Source organism: Zootoca vivipara, chromosome 2 (genome assembly GCF_963506605.1).
Source record: "Zootoca vivipara chromosome 2, rZooViv1.1, whole genome shotgun sequence".
Classification (NCBI taxonomy): Eukaryota; Metazoa; Chordata; class Lepidosauria; order Squamata; family Lacertidae; genus Zootoca; species Zootoca vivipara.
The window spans coordinates 54,292,191-54,314,642 of record NC_083277.1 but is presented as its reverse complement, the minus strand read 5'-3'; the positions used below and the strand labels follow the sequence as shown (position 1 = coordinate 54,314,642).

Sequence of the window (22,452 nt, the reverse complement as noted above, 5' to 3'; positions counted from 1 at the left end):
ACCAAACCATTCTGCAGTTGCTTGTTTGTCTGTACAGTCATACCTCGGAAGTCAAACAGAATCCGTTCCAGAAGTCTCTTCAACTTCTGAAACGTTCAGAAACGCAGGTGTGCCATAAACAATAGCGGAAGCTGTGCCAAACGTTCGGCTGAAAACAAAACGTTCGGAAACCAGAACACTCGCTTCCAGTTTTCAATCATTTGGGAGTTGGAACGCTCGACTCCCAAGGCGTTTGGGAGCCGAGGTATGACTTTGTTATCCTAGAACATGGCGAGAAAGTTGTTTCTGCGCAAGTGCAAAGTAAACAAAATGGTTATCTGTATGGGTTCCACGGCATTGTCCTGCCAAATGGTGAAGATTAGACAAGGGCCATAACTTAGTGGTAAAATATATGTCTCGGGTTCAGTCCTTTGCATCTCCAAATCATCATCATCATCCTCTGGGCAGCTCCCAACAGAATATTAAAGGTAAAGGGACCCCTGACCATTAGGTCCAGTCATGACCGACTCTGGGGTTGCGGCGCTCATCTCGCATTATTGGCCGAGGGAGCTGGTGTATAGTTTCCAGGTCATGTGGCCAGCATGACAAAGCCACTTCTGGCAAACCAGAGCAGCACACGGAAACGTCGTTTACCTTCCCGCTGTAGCGGTTCCTATTTATCTACTTGCATTTTGATGTGCTTTCGAACTGCTAGGTTGGCAGGAGCTGGGACCGAGCAACGGGAGCTCACCCCGCCACAGGGATTCGAACCGCTGACCTTCTGATCAGCAAGCCCTAGGCTTAGTGGTTTAACCCACAGAGCCACCTGGGTCCCAACAGAATATTAAAAACACGATAAAAACATCCAACATTAAAAATTTCCCTAAACACGGCTGCCTTCATGTGTCTTCTAAAAGTCAGATAGTTGTTTATCTCCTTTGACTTCTGGTGGGAGGGCGTTCCACAGGGTGGGTGCCACTACTGAGAAGGCCCTCTGCCTGGTTCCCTGTAACCTCACTTCTCACAGTGAGGGAACTGCCAGAAGGCCCTCGGAGCTGGACCTCATTGTCCAGCTGGGAAAGATTTCCGTCTGAAACACTGGAGAGCAGCTGCCAATCAGTGCAGACAACACTGAGCTAGATAGGACAATGGTCTGACATATATTGCCGCTTTCTGTGCTCCTGCTTTCCCAGATTTCTGATTCGGTGTAGAAGTGTGGCAAATAGCTCGTCTACTTTGAGTGAGCACTTAGCTTGTTAAGTGGTGGATTTCATACCATGATAAATTCCTTCTTTGCAAATACCAGTAGTCATCTGTAATCCCCCTTGGTCACAGGTAGGGAAAAGGAAGACCCTGTCTCATGCTCCACATTCTTCAGATAGGGTCAGACCTCACCTGGAGTACTGTGTCCAGTTCTAGGCACCACAGTTCAAGAAGGATACTGACAAGCTGGAATGTGTCCAGAGGAGGGCAACCAAAATGGTCAAAGGCCTGGAAACAATGCCTTATGAGGAACGGCTTAGGGAGCTAGGCATGTTTAGCCTGGAGAAGAGAAGGTTAAGGGGTGATATGATAGCCATGTTCAAATATATTAAGGGATGCCATACAGTATAGAGGAGGGAGAAAGGTTGTTTTCTGCTGCTCCAGAGAAGCGGACATGGAGCAATGGATTCAAACTACAAGAAAGAAGATTCCACCTAAACATTAGGAAGAACTTCCTGACAGTAAGAGCTGTTCGACAGTGGAACTTGCTGCCAAGGAGTGTGGTGGCGTCTCCTTCTTTGGAGGTCTTTAAGCAGAGGCTTGACAGCCATCTGTCAGGAATGATTTGATGGTGTTTCTTGCTTGGCAGGGGGTTGGACTGGATGGCCCCTGTGCTCTCTTCCAACTCTATGATTCTATGAGGGTATGTTCTGGGAAACACAGCCTGCATCCTGTAAGTCAGACAGGTGAATGTCTCACTTGTTCTGACCTTTTCTCCTCTCTTCCTCTTAGGAGCTCACCGGATTGCAAAGATGGAGTCTCAGGCCAGTGATGACGACGCAGCTAGTGAAGTGCTGAGTCACTACAGCAGCGCCAGTGAGACGACCAGTGTGACTGAAGAAGTGACAGGTGAGGGGGTGGGCAGAAGTTAGTGACGGAAACCCTGGCCTTCTGTGTACTTAGCAAAACTGTAGATTTTGTAAGCACCCCTTTCAAACCTCGGGAAGCTCCGCACAACAAAGTGGGTTTTTTCCTGGAATGTTTTTTTCCACCCTTCAGAATATAGAGGGATGTGTGTGATAATTTTTGGGGTGCGGGGAGTCATTGAGAAGGAAGACTTGCTCCTCTACAAAAAAGATTGGAGACAGGAGAATACATGAGCTTTTAAGCAAAACTTCCACCACATGTTCAGGTTTGTTAGAATCTCCTCCAGGTCATACGACAGGGAAAGGTGACAAAATTTGGTTATTTTGGGTTGCAAATTACATTAGCAGATGACATCTGCAGACTAATTCACAAGCTTGCAAAGAAAAGAAAAACCACCTCACACAAGAAACTGGTATGTGGAGTGCCTTAGAATCAAAATAAAGAGTTTTCAGATGCTGTAATGGATGTGATATACCCCACCATGTGACCACATAATAGGCACACTTCCAGAGACATCGCTTTGTAAGCATTGAATGGAATTTTTTCATCCAGTCGGTACTCAACGTGGCTTTCAACAAAGCAATTAAAAGCATGGATGGTTTAAAAAAATGGTTGTGGGTGGGTTTTTTTTGCTGTTACTAAAACTTCGTTAATTACAGTATGATTCCATTGGAGCTGATACAGTTAAATGTCACATCAGCTGCCAGGACAATTCATAACTCAAGACTGGACGAAAGCCTGTTGAACAAGCGTCTCGAGCAAAAAAACCTGTTGAAATGCTAAGATAAAGAATCCACTGGCAGTTCTGCCAGCACTGTTCAGACTTTCAACCCTTGTTCCCTTTTCTTTAGGGGTACAAGATCTGCAGGCTGTGGGTCTGGATGGTCCAATCTTACTTTGACGCTTTCCTCCCCTGCTCCCTTTTTTCTGCTTTTCCGCAGGAGGTGAAGCAGTGGATGACCAGGCACAGCAAGAAGAGGTGGAAGATAAACTGAAGGAGTGCATTGACAATGTGATGGACAAGAGGTGAGGCTCAATTCTAGAAAGTAGTTTTGATTCCTCCAAGCCTGCTCTTACGTACAGAAACCTAACACTCATCACTTGGGCTGCCTAAGAGGCGGTGGTCAGAGAACTGTGTTCCCTGTTAGCATATAGACTGCTTCAGTGGCAAGCTGCCAACTGGGATAGGCTGGGTGCAGCTCCATTGAGAAAAACTTGGCAGAAGTGCACACAGCGTTTGGCACTTCTCCTCACTACAAAACAGTATGAATTACTGCTGCCCTTCTGGCCATGCAGCCTCGATTATTCAGAGTGAACTTCTAAACTGGGGTGGTGGTCTGCACAGTCCATAGAACTGGAATTAGGACACTGGTATATATCATGTATGAAGGTAAAGGGACCCCTGACCGTTAGGTCCAGCCACGGACAACTCTGGGGTTGCGGTGCTCATCTTGCTTTACTGGCCGAGGGAGCCAGTGTACAGCTTCTGGGTCATGTGGCCAGCATGACAGAGCAGCGCACGGAAACTTCTGGTGTATTTCCTGATATACAGAAGCGGTTGGTTCTGAGCCTCAGAGCTATGTACACACTGCCCGCCCCAAGTCAAAAAAAGGTATGTCTCTTGTGTAGTTCAGAGCGCATGCCGTGTGCCCGTTAACTTCACACTGAATCAGTATGAATTTTGTAGCAGGTGAAGAATTTGCTGAACTGTTCAGAAAGATGAAGTAAACCTGCATGATTTGTTCAGAGCTAGCTGACTTTATTTCGCACTGAACTTGGATTCTTGTGAGGAGAGCTGCACATCCATGGCTCTTGTTATGACTCCCATCTCTCTCTTTTTGACATCTTTCCAGTGCCAAGACACGGCAAGTTGCTCTAGAGAGCCTGCGGCTGGCCTTCTCCTCCAAGACGCTCTTTGACTTCCTGTTGGAACGCAGGCTCACCGTCACAGACTCCTTAGAGAAGTGCCTGAAGAAAGGTGGGTCTCTGCAACCTTTAGTACAGCACCATTATGTAATACAGACGGACTTGATCCAGCCTAATCAAAGCACTCCCAAGTCCCATTGGCTTTTGGCAGGAGAAATGGGCACCTGCTTAAATCTCTCCCACTGAAAACAAATGGGCAGGAAAGTGGTTTGGGTGGATTGTGTTGGCAGTTTCATACTTTCCCAAATAAGGTAACTTCTGGTCATTTTTATTGCCCTTTTGTAATTGATACTTCTGTTAAGCATAAAGATTGTGAAGTCACCATATTTAATGTAAACATTTCCACATAAGTTTTCATCCATCGTTAACAACCACCTTATAAGATAGTCTAGTCCATAGCTGCCAAGTTTTCCCTTTTCTCATGAGGAAGCCTATTCAGCATAAGGGAATTTCCCTTTTAAAAAGGGAGAACTTGGCAGCTATGGTCTAGTCACTCTAGTGTGATTATGCCTGCCCCTGTTACAAGTGGGAGCAGAGGGCGACTGAAACTTTCCCCATGTTTACTGTGAATTTTGAACCAAGGCTTCCTGTCTTTCACAAAATGAGGCATGTTAGTGCTCCCTTCTCCTGGTAGGTTTCTGTGACATTTCCATTGTTATATGGCATAGGGATAATACAGTTTTATGTCTCTATGTTCATTTTAACACCTTGCATGCTTCTTGCCTGCCCTCTTGATGTTGCCTTTGAAATTCCCTCTGCATCAGAGATGGTGAGTCTTTGCAACCCTCCCAGATATTGGGCTACAGCTCCCATCAGTCTCAGCCAACGTGGTCAGGGGTGATGGGAGTTGTAGTCCGACAACATCTGGAAGGCCACAGCATCTTTGTCCCAGCTCTACATCCTGTAGACCAGGGGTCCCCAGACTACGGCCCGGGGGCCGGATGCGGCCCAATTAGCCTGCCAATCCGGCCCGCGACGACCCCCGCCGCCCGCCGCTGCCGCCCGCTCTTACGGTGCACAGCGCGGCAGCGCTCTTCCGGGTTGGGAAAAAAGCGCCGAAAATCCTTTGTGCGCATGCGTATGGGCCTCTCCTGACCCGGAAGAAGTCATTTCTGGTGCACTTCCGGGTCGGGGGAGGCCCACGCGCATGCGCACAACGGATTTTCGGCGCTTTTCCCACCCTGGAAGCGTGCTGCCGCGCCAGTAAGCGCCCGTGCGCATGCGCACGGGCACGCGCTCCCCCGCCCGCCGGCCCGCACAGGCGCACGCTCCCCCGCCCGCCGGCCCGCCGCGCGATCGGCGCGGTGGGAACCGGCCCAAACGCCGGTAAGTCTGGGGACCCCTGCTGTAGACAACATTTTGCCTTTAAAACCACTTTGGAATAGTGTGGGACAGTACTGCGACAGGGCTGAAAAGAGACCACTTCTGGTGCTTCTAAGTTTCATCACTGTCCCTTGTTCCGTTTCTTGCTGTTTTGAATATTTTGCATGAGAAGGAAAGGCAACTTATTCTCTTCCTCCTCTCAGGTAAAGGGGAGGAGCAGTCCCTTGCTGCTACTGTCCTTACACTACTGTGCCTTCAGATGGGCTCGGGCCCCGAGGGGGAGGAGGTGTTCCGCAGCCTGAAGCCCCTCCTCACCACCATCCTCACAGACTCCTCGGCCAGCCCAGTTGCTCGGCAAAGTGTGAGTAGCACCTCTTTTCATCTGCCTCGGAGCAAACCTTGTGGGAGGGAGATATTACTGGGGACTCTGGGAAATGGTTTCTTAAAATGGCTACTCGGAATGGCTTTGACATTACCTTGTCCTGTCTTCCTTTTTCTCTTCCATCTCCCCCGGTAGTGTGCCACTGCTCTTGGGATGTGCTGCTACATCGCTGCTGCAGACATGGAGGTAACTTACACTAATGCTTTAACTTGGCAGGCTATATAGCCAGTGAAGCAAGAACCTAGATCTCCCTCCCCTCCTGCATGGGGTGGTATAGTAGTTAGAGTAGCCAGTTAGAGTGTCAACACCCTGTCTTTGAATACTGATCCCTGGGGTTTGTCAGGTCTAGATTAGTTGTCAGAGTGCCGGACTCCACCACACTCTGAAATTGTTTCAGAGAGTATTTGTTACCTTCTGAAAAGTGGTTAGCCAAGTATTGATCTTCTGAAGTGTTTTAGGGAAGCCATTCATTTTGCATTAAGAAGCAGCCCCTTGACTACTGATTCCTTGCATAACTCAGTCTATTGAGACTCCTCCATGGTCCCTTCTGATTAAATAGCTCCTGGTTTTTCCACCCAGTTTTTTATCCCATCCTGTTCTCTGGTTATACCGCTTAGTTATTGCTTTTGTAGCTACACAGAGGACTGACCACCTCGCTACAGGTAGAGCCAGTTCCTTTTGGATCAGCCCAGAGAGATGCAATTAAGATGAGCTGCTCTCTGCATTAGGACATGGTCATAGCTGGACTTGCCTTGTTGAAGTTGAAACTGGCGGTTTAAGGCAGGCATCCCCAAACTTCGGCCCTCCAGATGTTTTGGACTACAATTCCCATCATCCCTGACCACTGGTCCTCTTAGCTAGGGACCATGGGAGTTGTAGGCCAAAACATCTGGAGGGCCGCAGTTTGGGGGTGCCTGGTTTAAGGCTTCATTCACCAAAATGGACTCATTATTCATGCACAGGAATACTTAACAGATTTACAAGGGGGAAGCACATACTGTAAGTGCTTTGGGGTGTGTGTTTCATTACTAGAATAAAAGAGAACAAGAAAAAGCACTTTGGATCTCATAGAACTTTGGGGCTGCAGTCGACTCAGCTTTCCTGCATTGGCAAACCTGGCTCCCTCAGAGTTGATTGCCAGCATAATTGTGAGCACAGATTATGTGCCACCCTGAATCCTCAGCGTAGATACCCTTCTGGTTTATCGTATCCTTTTTAGTTTCTCTTACTGTTTCTGTGAGAACTGACTGGTCACTTCCCACCCCCTCCAGGACTTGGTTTCCTGTCTTGCCTGCCTAGAAGGGATATTTGGCAGTTCCTGCAGCGAGGATGCCAGCTTGGTGCCCTCTCATCACAGTCCCGTGCTCCAGACCTTGCATTGCAATGCACTCCAGTCATGGTCTCTGCTCCTCACCATCTGCCCAAGCACCCAGATCAAGAAGATCCTGGACAAGTGAGTGACCAGTCTTCCTAGGCTGAATTTCTTCTGAAAATGGGGAAACCCCATTTCTTTCTCTCTTTCAGTCCTAGCGGTGATGGATCATGAAGAAAACCTTGATTTAATGCTTTCATGTAGCGCTCTCCCATTTGCCTTTGACATCGCAATACGCTTGTGCACAGAGCGTTGATATTGAGTGTAGGGAAAGAGGTGGGAAAGTAACTTCCACACACCGTGGGCTTGGTGATCAGAATGGGGAAGGGGTGGCTTATTCTATGGTTTGCCATCTTATTCTACCTCCACTGTTGGAGGTGCAGTAAGCTTCTTGAAGGCCAGTTGCTGGGAATCAGAAGCAGAGACAATGCTGTTCCGCTCTGGTCCTCCTTTGCAGGCTTCCTATGGGCATCTGTGAGAACAGGATGCTGGACTAGACGGGCCACTTGCCTGATCGAGCAGGGCTGTTCTTACATTCTTACCTTGTGCTCTCCTTCTACAGTCACTTACCCAAGTTGCCTCTGATGCTGTCCAGTGATAACGTCAACCTTCGGATTGTGGCAGGTGAAACAATTGCACTGCTCTTTGAACTGGCTCGAGACATGGAGGTAGGATATAGCATTTGCTGATGCTTGCATGTACACATGCGAGGTCCCTCTTGTGCTTGTGACCATTCTCTAGTCCTGGGGTAGACTAGAGAATGAGTAGTCCTGGGGTGGACTACTACTCTGGGTGGAGGCAATATTGCAATGAAAGCCAGCTTCTGGGGAGGAGAAACATCTACTGCCTTCATATCTTACCAGTAGGCTTTCCAAGGGCCTCTGATCGCCCATTGTGGGAAACAGGTTGCCGAACTAGATAGGCCTTTGGTCTGGTCCAGCAAGGGGTCATCTTGGGTTCTTGTAGCTCCTGAGGCCTTTGCCAGTAAGTGAAGGGGGGAAAACTTAAGAGGATCCCTTTTGGATCAGGTCAGTGGCCCATCTAATCCATAGCCTCCTGTTCCTACAGAGGCCAACCAGATGCATATGGAAAGCCTGCAAGCTGGTTGGAAGACCCAGTGAAGAAAATAATAGTCTTGACAACAATTCCAAATCTATCAACTTCCAAGTTGCATTCCCTGTGTGCGCACGCGCACACACACTCTCTTAGTGTCTTGGGATAGGATAATCATTTGAGGCAAACCCTGCAATCTCATTTGGCTTTGTGTTGATAAAAGACTGCCATCGAAAATTTCATCTTGAGTAAAATGCTGTCCCACTCAAAATTTGTGAGTCTGTACAGTACAAGGATTGAGGGATGCGGGTGGCACTGTGGGTTAAACCACTGAGCCTAGGGCTTGCCGATCAGAAGGTCGGCGGTTCGAATCCCTGCGACGGGGTGAGCTCCCGTTGCTCGGTCCCAGCTCCTGCCAACCTAGCAGTTCAAAAGCACATCAAAGTGCAAGTAGATAAATAGGTACCGCTCCAAGCGGGAAGGTAAACGGTGTTTCCGTGTGCTGCTCTGGTTCGCCAGAAGCCGCTTTGTCATGCTGGCCACATGACCTGGAAGCTGTACTCCGGCTCCCTCGGCCAATAATGTGAGATGAGCGCCACAACCCCAGAGTCGGTCACGACTGGACCTAATGGTCAGGGGTCCCTTTACCTTTACAGTACAAGGAAAGGATGGATCGGTCTATTATTTTTTTTGTCTTTGTCCATCTTGCACATGTTCATGAGACTTTTTATCCTAAAATATACATTTTTCTAAATTTATGTCGGCATTATTGTTGCTGGGTTTTTTAACTGAACATTGAATTGCAAAATTCATAAGCATAAAATCCAAACGGTAAACTACTTTCCAATCTACACATTAGTCCAGGAAGTCAGGTTGGGTTGCAGTAGAATTCACAGGAATTGAATTCCTCAGATGCCTAGTCTGTACTCAGTCAATAGATCTGAGGCATGGGATCCCGTTCCTTAAGTGAATGTGGACTGATAAAAGTACATGCCTGGACAGCAGGTGCCAGGACCCCCATTTCAGGCCACGGAGAGTTTCCCAAAGGAGTTATGAGATACAGATACAAAAAGTAAAACCAGGAAAGAGCTGTGGCCCCTCTATCCTTTTGCACCTCTCACTGCCTTTTGGGTGGCCTGCAAGTTGAAGCTTCTGCTTGACACCATTCATCTCCTCTCTTTTTTGGCCATAGGAGGATTTCTTTTATGAAGACACTGACCTGCTCTGCACAAAACTGAAAGCCCTGGCCACAGACAGCAACAAGTACAGAGCCAAGACCGACCGGCGCAAGCAGCGCTCCATCTTCCGCGATGTGCTGCATTTCATTGAGGTGCCTTGCCTGGCTCATGCAGACCTTGCCTAGTTCAGAAGGGGGCTCCTCCCTCCGCATTGCTTCAACCCTTAGGTTTCCTAGAAGAACAAGGCTTGAGGGCCTTTATATAGTTGTGTTCCTTTAACTCCAGCTTTGTGACGCACAGGCTGCAACTATTCTGAGGAAAAATGCACTCTGTGCATGTTTAAGAGGCATTCTCTTTTTTTTTTTTTTGCCCCCATAATGTTTCATGTGTTCCAAGCTTATGACCTGGTCTTCAAAATCTGTCTCAGATTAAAGCTCTGGCCTTGCCCTCACATTCCTGGAAAGGGAGGAAGGGAGCCTGTCAGTAGAGGGTTTTCTCTATGAGCACTTAGGGCAGCTCTGCTGTCCTGCTTTCCATAAAGCCCTCTGTGGTAGGCACTGGGGTAGTGCTGGTGCTTGCATGAAATGCCTGTGAGTGGCTTTCTTCTGCAGTGAGGTAGTGTCCACGAAGCTGCCACTCTAAACAAGCATTCAGAGGCACAACATGGTGCCGAGCTTTGCTCGTGAGATGTGGGGTGGGATGAACTTCCATTCTCTCTTTCTCTACGGAGTCGAGTCTCCAGCTGCCTTTTCTTCCCTGCTCTAGAATGGGGAGTTCCACGAGGAGACTATCAAGTTTGGACTGGAGTGTATGTATGTGGACAGCTGGGCAAGGAGGAGAACATACAATGCCTTCAAAGAGGCTCTTGGCTCTGGGGTCAGGCACCACCTTCAGGTAAGGGCGGAAGAGTCCACGTGGGGCTCCTAAGGTTTATTCCTTGCCTTTGTGCTGGTCTACCTCGGCTGCTGCTCTCTCAGCTCCCAAGATTTCCCACCTAATGGGTGTTGTCGTCTTGCCCACAGAACAACGAGCTCCTGCGTGAGATATTTGAACTGGGCCCCCCGCTAGTGCTGGATGCTGCGGCTATTAAAGCCAGCAAGATATCACGCTTTGAGAAGGTACGTCAGCGGTGCTCCTAGTATTTCTGCTGCCGTTGGCTCCCTCGCTTTGCTTTGTTAAGTTTCGATGTTATTTTCTTCTCTGCAACACCAGCAAACCTGTGTGGATCTTTCCCCCACCATTGGCAGCTTGCCATAGAGAGCCTATTTCCTACCAACAACCTTTAGGTTATGTGATCACTCTGGCCCTCTAGAGAGAAATGTGCAGTGGCAAAGCCAGATTATGGCTGAAATGCAAGTCTTCAGATGGTGTGGAGGTGACATGTAGAAACCAGTAAATGTGTGTGTTTTAGGCAGGGGGTGAGGTGTGTGTGTGTATGTAATATAATAAAACCAGGTGCTGGGAGGAAAGGAGAAGGGGGTTCTCGCTGTGCCTGTGAATGCCCCTAAGGCATGGCTAGCAGCTTCTGCAGATGCAATGTTGGACTATATTTCTCTTTTGGTCTGATTTGACAGAGTTTTTTCTGATGTTCCCTCAGCTAATTTCCCCCTCTGTCTCTCTTTCTTTTCTCTTTCTGCATCCCCACCAGCACCTGTACAACTCGGCTGCTTTCAAGGCCCGGACGAAAGCAAGGAGCCGTGTTCGAGATAAGCGAGCCGATGTCCTTTGAGGGAGGCTTGTTTCCTCCTCCTCCTCCTCTTGCTGCTGCTGCTGCCGCCTTCCATACAGGCCAATGCGCTACAGACCTGGAACACTGTGAACCTTGTGGGTGGAGGGAGAGCCTGTGGCAAAGGAGCCCTGTTGCCTTCACTCTTTACGAAAGCTGGGCTTGTGCCATGCCCCCCCTTTGCTCCCCCACCATTGTCTGGGGGCTTTTATATATGTACAGAATAATATTTAAATGTCTCGAATGTTTGAATCGTGGCGGGATGGCAATGGGCAGGTGCCATTTTTATTTTTTTAACCCCCAAAAAAATCTAAGCGAGGTTGGGTAGTGGGGAGGCTTATTTTTTCTCCCCTCTGCTTTTTAAAGCCAGTTATTCTTTTTTTTAAAAAAGCCCTATCTTTCCCCCTGTCTCTGATGCTGAACACATCCTGCAGTTGCCGTTGCAGTGTGCGCAGTGAAATCAAGGACTAGATCTTCCCACCCCCTTCTGCCGTGAGAACTTCCAGTGAAGTACCCAGTGCAGGAGGCTGGCTTAGTTGTAAGGCTAAAGACTGCAGTTGTCCAGGATGGAGGTGGTAAAAGTACTGGCTTGAGGTTTGGTGCCTTGGGTTCTTCCCCTCTGGTGTTGAAGATACTTTGTGTTTGGGTTGAATGAAATGTACACTAGAAATCAGTGTGGTTGTTTATTAAAGGCTGGGCTGACAGCACCATGAAAGGGGCTGTACCTCTTCTCTGCTCATGCAGCTGCTATTTTTCGCAGCCTCTCTCTGACGCCCTGCCCATCACTGTCTTTAATTCTGTTCTCTCACTTGATTATAACGCTCAGTTTTGCTCTGCACTTGCATGGCTGCTGCTTCTCTTTTCTTCTCCTTCTTTGATGGCAGAATGAAAAGCCAGCAAAAGCCTCAGGGCAAAGAAAGGGCCCGTCCTCTGGCCACTCTGGCAAAGCTCATCCTCATAGTGGGGCATGTTCCCCTGTTGTAAGAGAAGGGTCCTGTGGCTTATTTGGCTGGTGTAAAGTTGGTGTGTGGTCCTTTGCCCTGCTCAGCGGGCCCTCCTGCCTTCAGAAAGCTGAATTCTGTGAGCATATATTGCATAATTTATTTAAGTCTGTTATGTGGTGGTGGTGGGGAGCTATACAGGAGCCCCATTACTTTGACAGCTGCAATTCTTGCTATCCCTCTTTTACAAGGCATGGTCTACGTGCTTCCTCTTTTGTGCAGCTGTAAAGTCTGATGTCCAGTTTAATATATAATAGGAGTGATCTGGACCAGCTAGTTGTATTATGTTTCCATTGATTTCAGTGCGGCTTAGGTGAAACTAACTTAGTTTGGATCAGATCCTGTATAAATATTTACTATGCTTGTGCTCTCTCTTTCATTCACATACATCTACATATTCTTAGGAGGTTTAATTCTGTGCCTAAAGTTAGTCTGTGTTTGTGCAGTGCTCCCTAGCACAGAATCCTAGCCCTGCACTTGAGTACCAGGAAATCAGCAAATGGAGGAGTCTGGCAGTATGAAGAACTGCCGCTCACCATTTTGCTTCCCACCATTTGGCTTCTCTGCAATGTATTTTTGGGGATTTTGTCATCACAAATAGGATAAGGGTGTGTGTGTGTATATATATATAAAGCTTTAAACCTTTGCTGTCCAGACTGGAGACATAACACACCATCATCACAAAGCAAAGTTAATGGAAAGTACGTGTTTTGTCCTGGTACCTTGCTCTTTTGATCTCTGAAACACATTGCCTCACTTTCATAGTGTTGTCAGCAGAAAATGCCCACGTTGGCCTATTTGGCTTTAAATCGAGAGAAAATATTAAACATAAAGTGGTAGGTAAAAAGCCATATTCCTATCGACATGACCTCATCAGCAGTGGTTTATGGGCACAGAACTTATGTCTGGAGGTTCAAGAGTTGCAAGCTGCATAGATATTTGCAGAAATAATCAGGGGCGTCCTGTTGTGCGTCCTGCAGCTCAGGAGATGTGCCGTGCCTTTCCTTACCACGCATTCTCCAACTCCAGCTGAGTTGTGCAGATCTATACAAAGAATGCATGCATTATTATTATTATTATTATTATTATTATTTATTAGGTTTGTTAGTCGCTTGCGATCTGAAGGTCTCCAAGCGGCTTAAAGCACTTACCATGTGATATGTACCCCCATATCACAAGACACCTTGAGTAGTTCTTCCCAGAAAGCAATTGCTCAAGAGGATTTGCCTTTGCCTAGTGCCAAACTGAAGGGTTGTCCTAGCTCTTGTGGTTGGGCCACTTGGGATTCTGCTGCTGGCTTCCTGCCATTCTTTTTACTCCGGGTTCAGTTGTGAACTTTGGGGCTGGTGCATCAAAGCAGGGTGTCTACATGTCGGCATTGCTATGACTGTAGAATTTGGATAATTTCAACTATCCCTTTTTGTTTTAAAATAAAAGCTAGCCACCTTGGAAGAACAGCTTGGGACCATACACCCATTTTTTCCTTCAGAAGCGGTCTTGGAAAACAAGTATCGGGATTCCTGTGCACTGTCGAGTGGGTGGGGGGCAGGAATTAGGCACTCATTAAAGAAAGGGCATGCCCATATGTCACATTTTCATGTAATTGTTCAACAAAAGCAAGGTAATGTGGCTGCAGAGAGGTTTGACACAGGTAACTCGAGCTGCTTCCATTTTAGCAGCCTGAGAGAATGCAAGGGTTCCTTCTGCTCTACTCCAAGCCTAGTTTGTAGGCCGATGGTCCCTCTTCACCAGATAAAGAGCCTGGGCAGATTTTGGTGCTGATCAGCTGAAGAGAGAAGCACAGCTTGGCAAAGGAAGCTTGTGAGTTTCATTGTCATTTATTAAAACATCTCTGCAAAGGTGCCCCATGGGCGACGATTAAAAGGTGGGTATAAAGTAGAGCAACATAGTGCAAATAAGGTGCTGAAAATAGTGCTCAAATAAAAGCAAGAGAGTATCTGAGGCGCTGAGGAGAGGCCCTCTGCATCAGTATCTTCCTGTCTGCCCCTCCTTTCTTCAGGCAGGTTCCAGTCCTGCAGCCAATGCTGCCCCTGGGAGGGCACACCAACCTCAGCAGCACCCCACCCGTGAGTTGGGGGAGGCTGCTTAAAGGTTTGCATAGTCTAGACCAACATATGTCCATCCTCAACGCGACAAGCAGTGAGTCAATTTTCCCATCCGGCTGCCCAAAGAAAATGTTTGCGGCGGGTTGAAAGGTGTAGGGCTCTCTCAGGTTTGAAATCCTGAATCGCTGGCATTTAGCTGCCTCCATAGCTGTAAGCTCACAGCTCTCATTTCTCGAATGGCCTCCTCCTGGGACTCCAGCCACTGAGCAAGGACACGGAGGGACTCTCGCTGCAAGACTGCAGAGAGGAGAAGCAGAAACCACGTGACTTAACAGCCTCTCCGTCTTATTTTTTGAAGAACTGTATCGCAGGCACTGTAACTTTCACCATTTTGACACTGTCCTTCTCAAGAGCAGTTTGCCACCAGGCACATCAGACTCATACGTTGCCTTGCTAAGAGCAAACTGAGGAGCTTTCCCTATTTGTTTTCTGCCAATATAAAACGCCTGAAATATTTTACAGACAGAATGTTGTTGAAGCAGCACTAGGGGAGCCGTCACCAGAATGGTGAGGCAGCAAACTTGTTCTCTGGTGGAGGTCGAGGGACCCCATTACATAGAGAGGATTCCCCCAAATCCAGAGGCCACAGAGGACAATCCTAATGCTGGAGATTACATACCTTGGTTTATATTATTCTTGGACCTCAATAACTCAATACCATACTTCCTATTCAGGCGATCTGTAAACGGCCCTGATATCCTGAGATGAAGGGTGGTATATAAATTTAATAAATAATTCTGATGACACACTTCTTCACCAAAGCAAGGGCTGAACAGCCACTTTGTAGGGATGCTGTAGTGGTTTCCTGCGTCTTTTGAGGTGCCATCCAGTTTATAATTCATAGAATTGTAGAGCTGGAAGGGACCCCAAGAGTCCTCTCGTCCAAACCCCTGCAAATGCTAAGGCCCACTAGCTGAGGGGCAGCAGTCCTCTGGTAGCTAAAGGGTGATTTGGGAAAACTTCCTATTCCATTGGCCAGGAATACTTCGCATTGGACTTTGGCATAGTCTTATCCGTTTCAGTCTGGGGATACTGCTTTTTAGCATGTCCTTAGGTCACATCTGTGGCAGCCCTTTGCAAAATGTAAGCTGAAGTATAGCTTCCTGGAAAGCTGGATGTGAGGACAATAAGTTTACAACAGTTGCATCCTTAGAAGTGGATGGGTGGGAATTCAAGTGCTCAAGGGGAGCAGGCTGGATTCTGTACCCCACAAAGTAATGGCTCAGGATCTATGGTGTATATATGCATTTGGAAATCTGACAGAAAGTGCTGTGGATTCCACAGAATGGGGAGCCGTTTGAGCTACTGTTTTAAGCCTATGTTTCTCAGTGGATGCCCAAGTAACTTACCTGTTTTATGGTACATTCTCCTGCATTGTCCAGAAGTACCACTATGGGGCATGATAGGTCCTCAGTTTCCTACCACCCACATTTCATCTTGCATACGGTCTGTTACCTGGGACTGGCCAGATGGAAGTACTTGGGACCCACAGAGCCACCCTCATCCCTGACCCCCATGGTGGTAGGTATCAGTTCCCACCAGGAGCTCCTTATTGTCAAGAACGGCCCACCAGCCCCCGAACCTACCACTCAGGTACACAGCCAGTGTGGCTAGGCCGAGGCTGGCCACTACGAGCACCCCAAGGAGAGCAAAGAAGCTTGTGGGGCAACATGTCGGACTGAAGCAAGGGCAGCAGGTGAACGCAGGGAGGAGATGGAGATTCTGGACTGGTAGAAAGGACGTGTCCTCTTCGTTTGGGAAAGTGAAGTGTTTGGAGGATGTGCTGTGAGGAGTCCATGGGCTGTTGGGCTGAGATGGGCTGCCCCCTAGAAAAGAAGAGAGAGGGGAGTGAGCAGGAGTGGGGAAGCAGCCAATGTTGTTTTATATTAGGCCCAGGGGTGGGGAAGCTCATGTCCAGGACCTCAAACTGCCCCCCTAGGCCTGACACTTGGGGCTTTCCCTAGGCCACAACCCGCATAGGTTCTCTCTCTGCCCTCAAGTTATTTTGAATTATGTCCTTGAACTGTTGATGCCTTGCTTACCTGGATCAAAGGACTCTAGAGATGTGCGTGAGAGGAGTTGTTAAAACTTTGTGACTTCTGCAAGGCTGGAATATAGCCTGCTTTACACAGGTAAGAGTGGCATCCACTGCTCTGCCCACTTCTGCCTCTGCCACTCTCACCCTGCCCGCCGCCTGCTGCTTGCCCATGAGGAAATAATAATAATTTTATTATTATTTATACCCCGCCCATCTGGCTGGGTTTCCCCAGCCACTCTGGGCGGCTTCCAACAGAAAAATGAAATAAAATAATCTATTAAACATTAAAAGCCTCCCTAAACAGGGCTGCCTTCAGATGTCTTCTAAATGTGGCCTTTTGGCTGAAAGAGTTTCCCCACCCATATTAGCCCATGTAATAGCCCAGCGCCAGCTCAGCTCACAGTGTCCTGTTTTCATGGGGAAAGCTCATCACTGGTCTGGGGCCTTCTTCCATATAAGGTAAGTTTACTGGTGAACTGCTGTTTAGTTACTCTGGGCACTCATGAAGTTGCTTGAGTTCAACTCGGGGTGCCGGGTACTACGTACCTTCTGAGACCCTGGCACTCTCACGTCCGCTGGATGCATAATGCAAGTCACTGATGGACTCCACCGCATGCAAGTTTATATCTGCCATGCCATTTTCAATGAGTTCCCTATCGGAGGAAGCAGCATCCTTCACCATGGTGTCTGCACAGGAAAGAGTGGTTTGGCGAGTGAGAGGTGGAAGTGCGTGACTGCTATTTTCTTCAGTGAGGAGACTTCCTAGAAAAGACCTGATGCTCTGCTAGTGCAGGAGGATATGAGCCTCCCTCCCCCCCACTCTCCAGTCTCCATTCACTCCACCACCCCACCAAGTCTTTTGGTAGATACCAGAGAAGCCTCTCCCCGTAATCTGTTCTCTAACAACTGTCATTTTTCTAGAGCTGCTGTAGTCATTTTTCTAGAGCTCCCGTGTGCTTTCTGTTGTTACACTTGCTGGTATGTTTGATGTGACGGCTCTGCCTTTACCCATTTTGTGTGAGATGAGGCCCTCGGAGACAATACAGTGGTACCTCGGTTAACAAATACAATTGGTTCCGGAAGTCTGTACTTAACCTGAAGTGAACTTAACCTGAAGTGAACTTTCCCATTGAAAGGAATGGAAAGTAGATTAATCTTTCCAGACAGGTCCCCAAAGTACTCAACCTGAAGTGTACTTAACTCGAGGTATGAGTGTAATTGGTTCCGGAAGTCCGTACTTAACCTGAAGCATACTTAACCTGAAGTGAACTTTCCCATTGAAAGTAATGGAAAGTGGATTAATCCGTTCCAGACGGGTCCCCGGAGTACTTAAACTGAAAATACTCAAACCGAGGCGTACTTAAACCGAGGTATGACTGTAACTAGCAAAGACTTGCATCCCCCACCCACTTGGGTTCTTGTGAGTCTGAGACCATCTTCCATTACCAATTGGCTGAGACAGCTGAAGCCCCCCTGACTTTAATACTTAAGATTCTGCCACTTAAGTGAATATGCACCACTTACCCTTGCTGTGTTTCTGCCCTTCCCCATTTAAATTGCTTAGCAGCACATCCAGGGACAGGATTTCCAGTGCCTCTTTAGCAGAGATGGAATCTTGGGCCGTCTCCACTGTCCTATGCAATAAGCCCCTGTACCTTAATATAACCACTGGCCTCTTCCCATGGCCTGATTGTACACATACCATATGACCCAGAGGCTCATTTGTCAAGCTGCAGAAACTGCAAGCCTGAGCTGTATATGTTGATGCTACTGCTACCTGGCTGTCATTCCTTGCCTTTTGAAAAGCAGAATTATGCTTTCGCATATTGAACGTATATTCCAAGTTGCTGACTCTCTATTCCAGGCATGTCAAACCTGCGGCCCTCCAGATGTTTTGGCCTACAACTCCCATGATCCCTAGCTAGCAGGACCAGTGGTTGGGGTAGATGGGAATTGTAGTCCAAAACATCTGGAGGGCCACAGGTTTGACATGCCTGCTCTATTCATTTGCTCGTATTTCTTTCTTTGTGCTTTCCCAAACTCTTTAATGGTGACACAAGTAAACATTCAACAGGTGAAGCCTGTCATAGAATTGTAGAGTTGGAAGGGACTATGAGGATCCTCTGTAGTCCAATGCCCTGCAACTCAGGAATCCTTTGCCCAACATGGGGTTTGAATCCACAAACCTGAGATTAAGAGTCTCATGCTTTACCAACTGGAGATCGAGAGCCAGTGTGGTGTAGTGGTTAAGAGCGGTAGACTCGTAATCTAGTGAACTGGGTTCACATCTCCGCTCCTCCACATGCAGCTGCTGGGTGACCTTGGGCTAGTCACACTTCTCTGAAGTCTCTCAGCCCCACTCACCTCACAGAGTGTTTGTTGTGGGGGAGGAAGGGAAAGGAGAATGTTAGCCGCTTTGAGACTCCTTTGGGTAGTGATAAAGCGGGATATCAGATCCAAACTCTTCATATAGACAGCTTTGCCTGCAGAACAACTGCCTGTTAAATAGTAGCTGAAAGAACAACACTCTGCCAGGGTGGGGAGAGGACTAAGTTGGCAACCTTATCCTTAGCAGGAATGCTTTCTGATTACAGAAGTGTTGCCAGCTAGATCTTGGCTCAAATTTACAGGCACTTTGGGATCATATATTTCAAGGACACAAAGGACATGACAACCTAATTTACACTTAGCACAGCAGCGTCACCTTTTCCCAGACAGGGAAAATACCTTTAATTACAGGATAAGACAGAAATTCAACATGTGACATTCCCTCTGATTCTCTGCTGGAATAAAAAGGCCACAGTTGTGGAATTTCTGTTTGCTGAGCATCTGTTAAAGGCACTGTAGCAGCACTGGAAAAGTTCTTACACTTCCACATGTTTACCCAAAATTAGTTGTGCTGAAATTAAATTAGGAATACATGTCTGAAAATAGTTTTGTGGGTTTTTTTTGCCATTTTAAGCACGTTTTATAGGTGAAATAGGTGGGCTGTACACTACACAAGTGCTTAGACAAAGAAAATGCCATGTTAATTAATCAAAATAAAAGAGGTTAATTGTAGAATTGTAAAAGGCTACCATAAAAATGCTTTGGTTGAGTGGAGAAGAATGGTCCTTTCAATAAAAACATTGTGTGTGGGCCAAATTGCTACATGATGTTAATTGCCATAACACGGCCCTTAGATTGTGTTAGGGAGCAAAGAATCATGTTAATTGATAATATGAATATGGTTGTAAAATGGAGTGGTTATTATAATCAGGGTGAATGACTATAAGAACTGAACTGAGGGTTGAAATGGGAGGCATTCCTATGAAAGTTGGAAGCCTATTACACACAGACATAATTGCATGGCAGGAGGAGCCAGGCTACATTGCCTGATCTTGCCTGTAATATCTCACATCCCACCAACCCAAATCCTTATGTCCATGAGTTGAAAGCAGACATCTGCAGAGGGATGTCTAGTCTAGTCACTAACAGTTGACCATGTACTTATTCAATAGCATTTATATACTGTTTGGCTATAAACAGAACCTCTAGTCTAAGTGGTTTACAAAAAATAAAATTATAACTCCCATCATTCCTAGTTAGCAGGACCAGTAGTCAGAGTTGGGCATGTGATGGCAAGAGGGATAGTTCATCCCTATATGTGGAGATTTTCTGAAGAGTGCTTTAGTTGTGTCAGAATCAAAGGGTTTGTAAACATTTAGTTGTGGGTTATACCTCAATGTGACTTCGATTGTGGTTTTATTATATATATGTGTGTGTGAGAGAGAGAGAGAGAGAGTGAGTGAGTGAGATCTCTCTCTCTCTCTCTCTCTCTCTCTCTCTGTGTGTGTGTGTGTGTGTGTGTGTGTGTGTGTGTGTGTGTGTGTGTGGCAGGCTGTTGGGAACAGTTTGCCATTAGCTATAATAATGCCTCGAATTAACCTCATTGGCTACGATACTGCCACTGTGAAAAGCTAATGGGACTTGGATTTACCCCAGCAGTAAAAATTAGTGCCTATGTGTGGCCTGTACCACTTCTGAATGCAAGGGGCATAGAATCATATAGAACCATAGAGATGGAAGGTACCCTGAGGGTCATCTAGTCCAACCCCTTGCAATGCAGGAATCTCAGCGAAAGCATCTGTGACATGATGCACATCCTCAGTGTGTGTATGTGTGCATCATATGTGTGCTTGTTCCGTTCCATACAAAAATACTCCCTGAAAAAGGTAAAACTAGATGTGAGGGAGAAGGGCTCCTTTTCACTGACATAACTAGCTTTCTGTGTGGAGGAAGGATTGCCCCCTCCCCACCACAGATGTGTCTTCTGCCATGTGAGCTACCCCTTGCTGAAACGATAACAGTCCAGGCAGTGCTGTTGGAGTGAAAACTGGGCCCACTTGCTGCTATATTTACTAGACTGTGCAGAAAGATTGTGGTGGGATGTTGCAAATTCCCCTTTTTATGCAGTTAACTTACATCTCAGCCTCCGGAAGTATTTTTCTCTTTGAACATCAATCCCTTTGCTTTTAAAAGTAGTTTGTAACAAGTTTATTTGACAGATGTCCAAATGTTCATCTGGTTCCCATTGAACTTAGTGGATGTTTCTGATTCAGACAAGGAGACACATTCACATTTGAGAGCGATGCTCTCATACAATCAAGCTCAGCTAGAGCTGGATGGGGTCCATTATCTATCCAGCTACATTTTGAGGGCCCATCATATTTCCTGCAGCAATCGAGTTAGATAGGATCTTAAAATGCAACTTTGGCCTTTCTCCAATGTTCCCTTCAGTTGCCAGTTCCATATTATCCATGTATCATTTCCAGAGTGTGGAATGTAAGGAAAACAGCACCAAGAAGCAGAACAAAATTTTTGCTCCTAACTACAGTTTAGGGCAGTCTTGCTTTCAACATTTCAACCATCATGCAACAAATGTGTTTAAATAGGCACGCAAAGAACTATTTTAGGGCGACATCTGTCTTCACTGTAGCTGAATGAGCAGGAAGCAACTTTTAATTGCTCTAATTTGCATTGCATTGAGAAGGAATTGTCTGTGTGAATCAGGTCCTATTGTCCTATATTGGAAACTCAAGGGCAGGTCGTCTTGTAAAACACCACAGCTGTATTATTTTGAAACCCTATGTGGTCTGTATATTCTGCTGCGTGGGCAGAGTCCTACAGCTGAAGCAAGTTTTATTGTCGAAGGAACAGAGGCAACACGCCACAAGGGTGACTTCTACCCCCCTAGGTTATAGTAGTAAATAGTCCCACATGGTTGGGTAAAAGTGGAATCTTGCCTGAAGCAGCAAATGGGACTGCGGTGAGTAAATGGTGTGAGGGAGGCTTAGTGTTGGGGTTTCCACCGGGCTCTTCAATAAGCAGCCACTGCCTCTGAGTCAGGAGCCGGTCATTCTGACTGGACTGCACATGACAGGCTTCCATAACTTGGACCGAAGGCAGCAGGAGTGACTCAGCCATATCTGAGAGAGTTAGCAAGCTGTGGCTTAAGTCTCAACCAAATAGGCTTGCACCTAGATAATTTTCGTCCCTCTTGCCTGTGCCAGGATCAGGCTCTTATGGACAATGTGTTTCATTCTTTTGAACCTGTTCAGCTACAGCAATATACTCTCAAACCTCTGCTTTGAATTTCTCAGACCTGCACCAGCCAGGATAAGCCCAGGTCCTTTGACAACAAGAAGTCAGGATTCCCCCACAACCCCCTACACAAAGCCGAGAGCAGCCAAAATTCTCTCTCATTCCAGCTGCCACCCTCATTGCTCACTGTGCCGGCGGCAGTGACAGACGAGCTGTCCTCTGTCCTTTGAACATCGCGACATGGCTTGAGGCCCAGGCCTCCTGTCGCCGGGAAGGCAAGAGAATCAGACCTCCTGGTCGAGTTTTGCAGCCTAGCCCCCCAAAGAGGTGCCAGAGACATGTCTCAATGACTAGAATATCATCCGTACTTCAACACGCTCTCTATAACTCCCCCCCCCAAAAAAAAACCCAGGCCATACCTTCTCCAGTGTCACTGGACATCCCTAGAACCAGAGTCCTCTGTGTGTGGCTGTTGCAGAAGCTGTGAGGGGCCTGTGCGCAGATCCCCCTGGGACCTGATGGGGAAGTAAACACAGGCTTCTGCCTGTCATATCAGCTGCTCAAGCTTAAAATAGGAATAAGTGGAGCCCAAGGAGGAGCTATAGATAGAGACCAAACAGAGGGGCTGGAGAGGA

General features: G+C 47.2%; 2 protein-coding genes across 3 annotated transcripts in view; one reads left to right on the top strand and one right to left on the bottom strand.

Annotated features, from left to right (window-relative positions):
- The window catches only part of IFRD2 (interferon related developmental regulator 2), a 22,434-nt gene extending 10,635 nt beyond the window's left edge, over positions 1 to 11,799 (top strand). The window contains exons 2-12 of the mRNA XM_035106027.2: positions 1,975 to 2,091; positions 3,051 to 3,135; positions 3,963 to 4,087; positions 5,562 to 5,719; positions 5,876 to 5,926; positions 7,012 to 7,193; positions 7,675 to 7,780; positions 9,358 to 9,495; positions 10,109 to 10,237; positions 10,366 to 10,461; positions 10,992 to 11,799. Of these exons, the coding sequence (XP_034961918.1) occupies positions 1,975 to 2,091; positions 3,051 to 3,135; positions 3,963 to 4,087; positions 5,562 to 5,719; positions 5,876 to 5,926; positions 7,012 to 7,193; positions 7,675 to 7,780; positions 9,358 to 9,495; positions 10,109 to 10,237; positions 10,366 to 10,461; positions 10,992 to 11,072 (1,268 nt within the window). The 3' untranslated portion in view covers positions 11,073 to 11,799. The remainder of the gene's footprint in view (positions 1 to 1,974; positions 2,092 to 3,050; positions 3,136 to 3,962; positions 4,088 to 5,561; positions 5,720 to 5,875; positions 5,927 to 7,011; positions 7,194 to 7,674; positions 7,781 to 9,357; positions 9,496 to 10,108; positions 10,238 to 10,365; positions 10,462 to 10,991) is intronic.
- Positions 11,375 to 22,452, bottom strand: LSMEM2 (leucine rich single-pass membrane protein 2). Of its 2 annotated transcripts, none has more exons than XM_060271551.1 (4): positions 22,237 to 22,452; positions 16,781 to 16,921; positions 15,783 to 16,022; positions 11,375 to 13,114 (listed from the first exon to the last, which is right to left on the bottom strand). In XM_060271551.1, exons 1-4 carry the CDS (start codon positions 22,256 to 22,258, stop codon positions 12,984 to 12,986), a joined length of 534 nt encoding a protein of 177 aa, XP_060127534.1. In that variant the 5' UTR covers positions 22,259 to 22,452; the 3' UTR covers positions 11,375 to 12,983. The 2 variants fall into 2 exon arrangements, with proteins under 2 accessions (XP_060127534.1, XP_034961922.1); XM_035106031.2 differs by lacking the exon at positions 11,375 to 13,114 and adding an exon at positions 13,245 to 14,433 and having other exon boundaries at positions 22,237 to 22,449.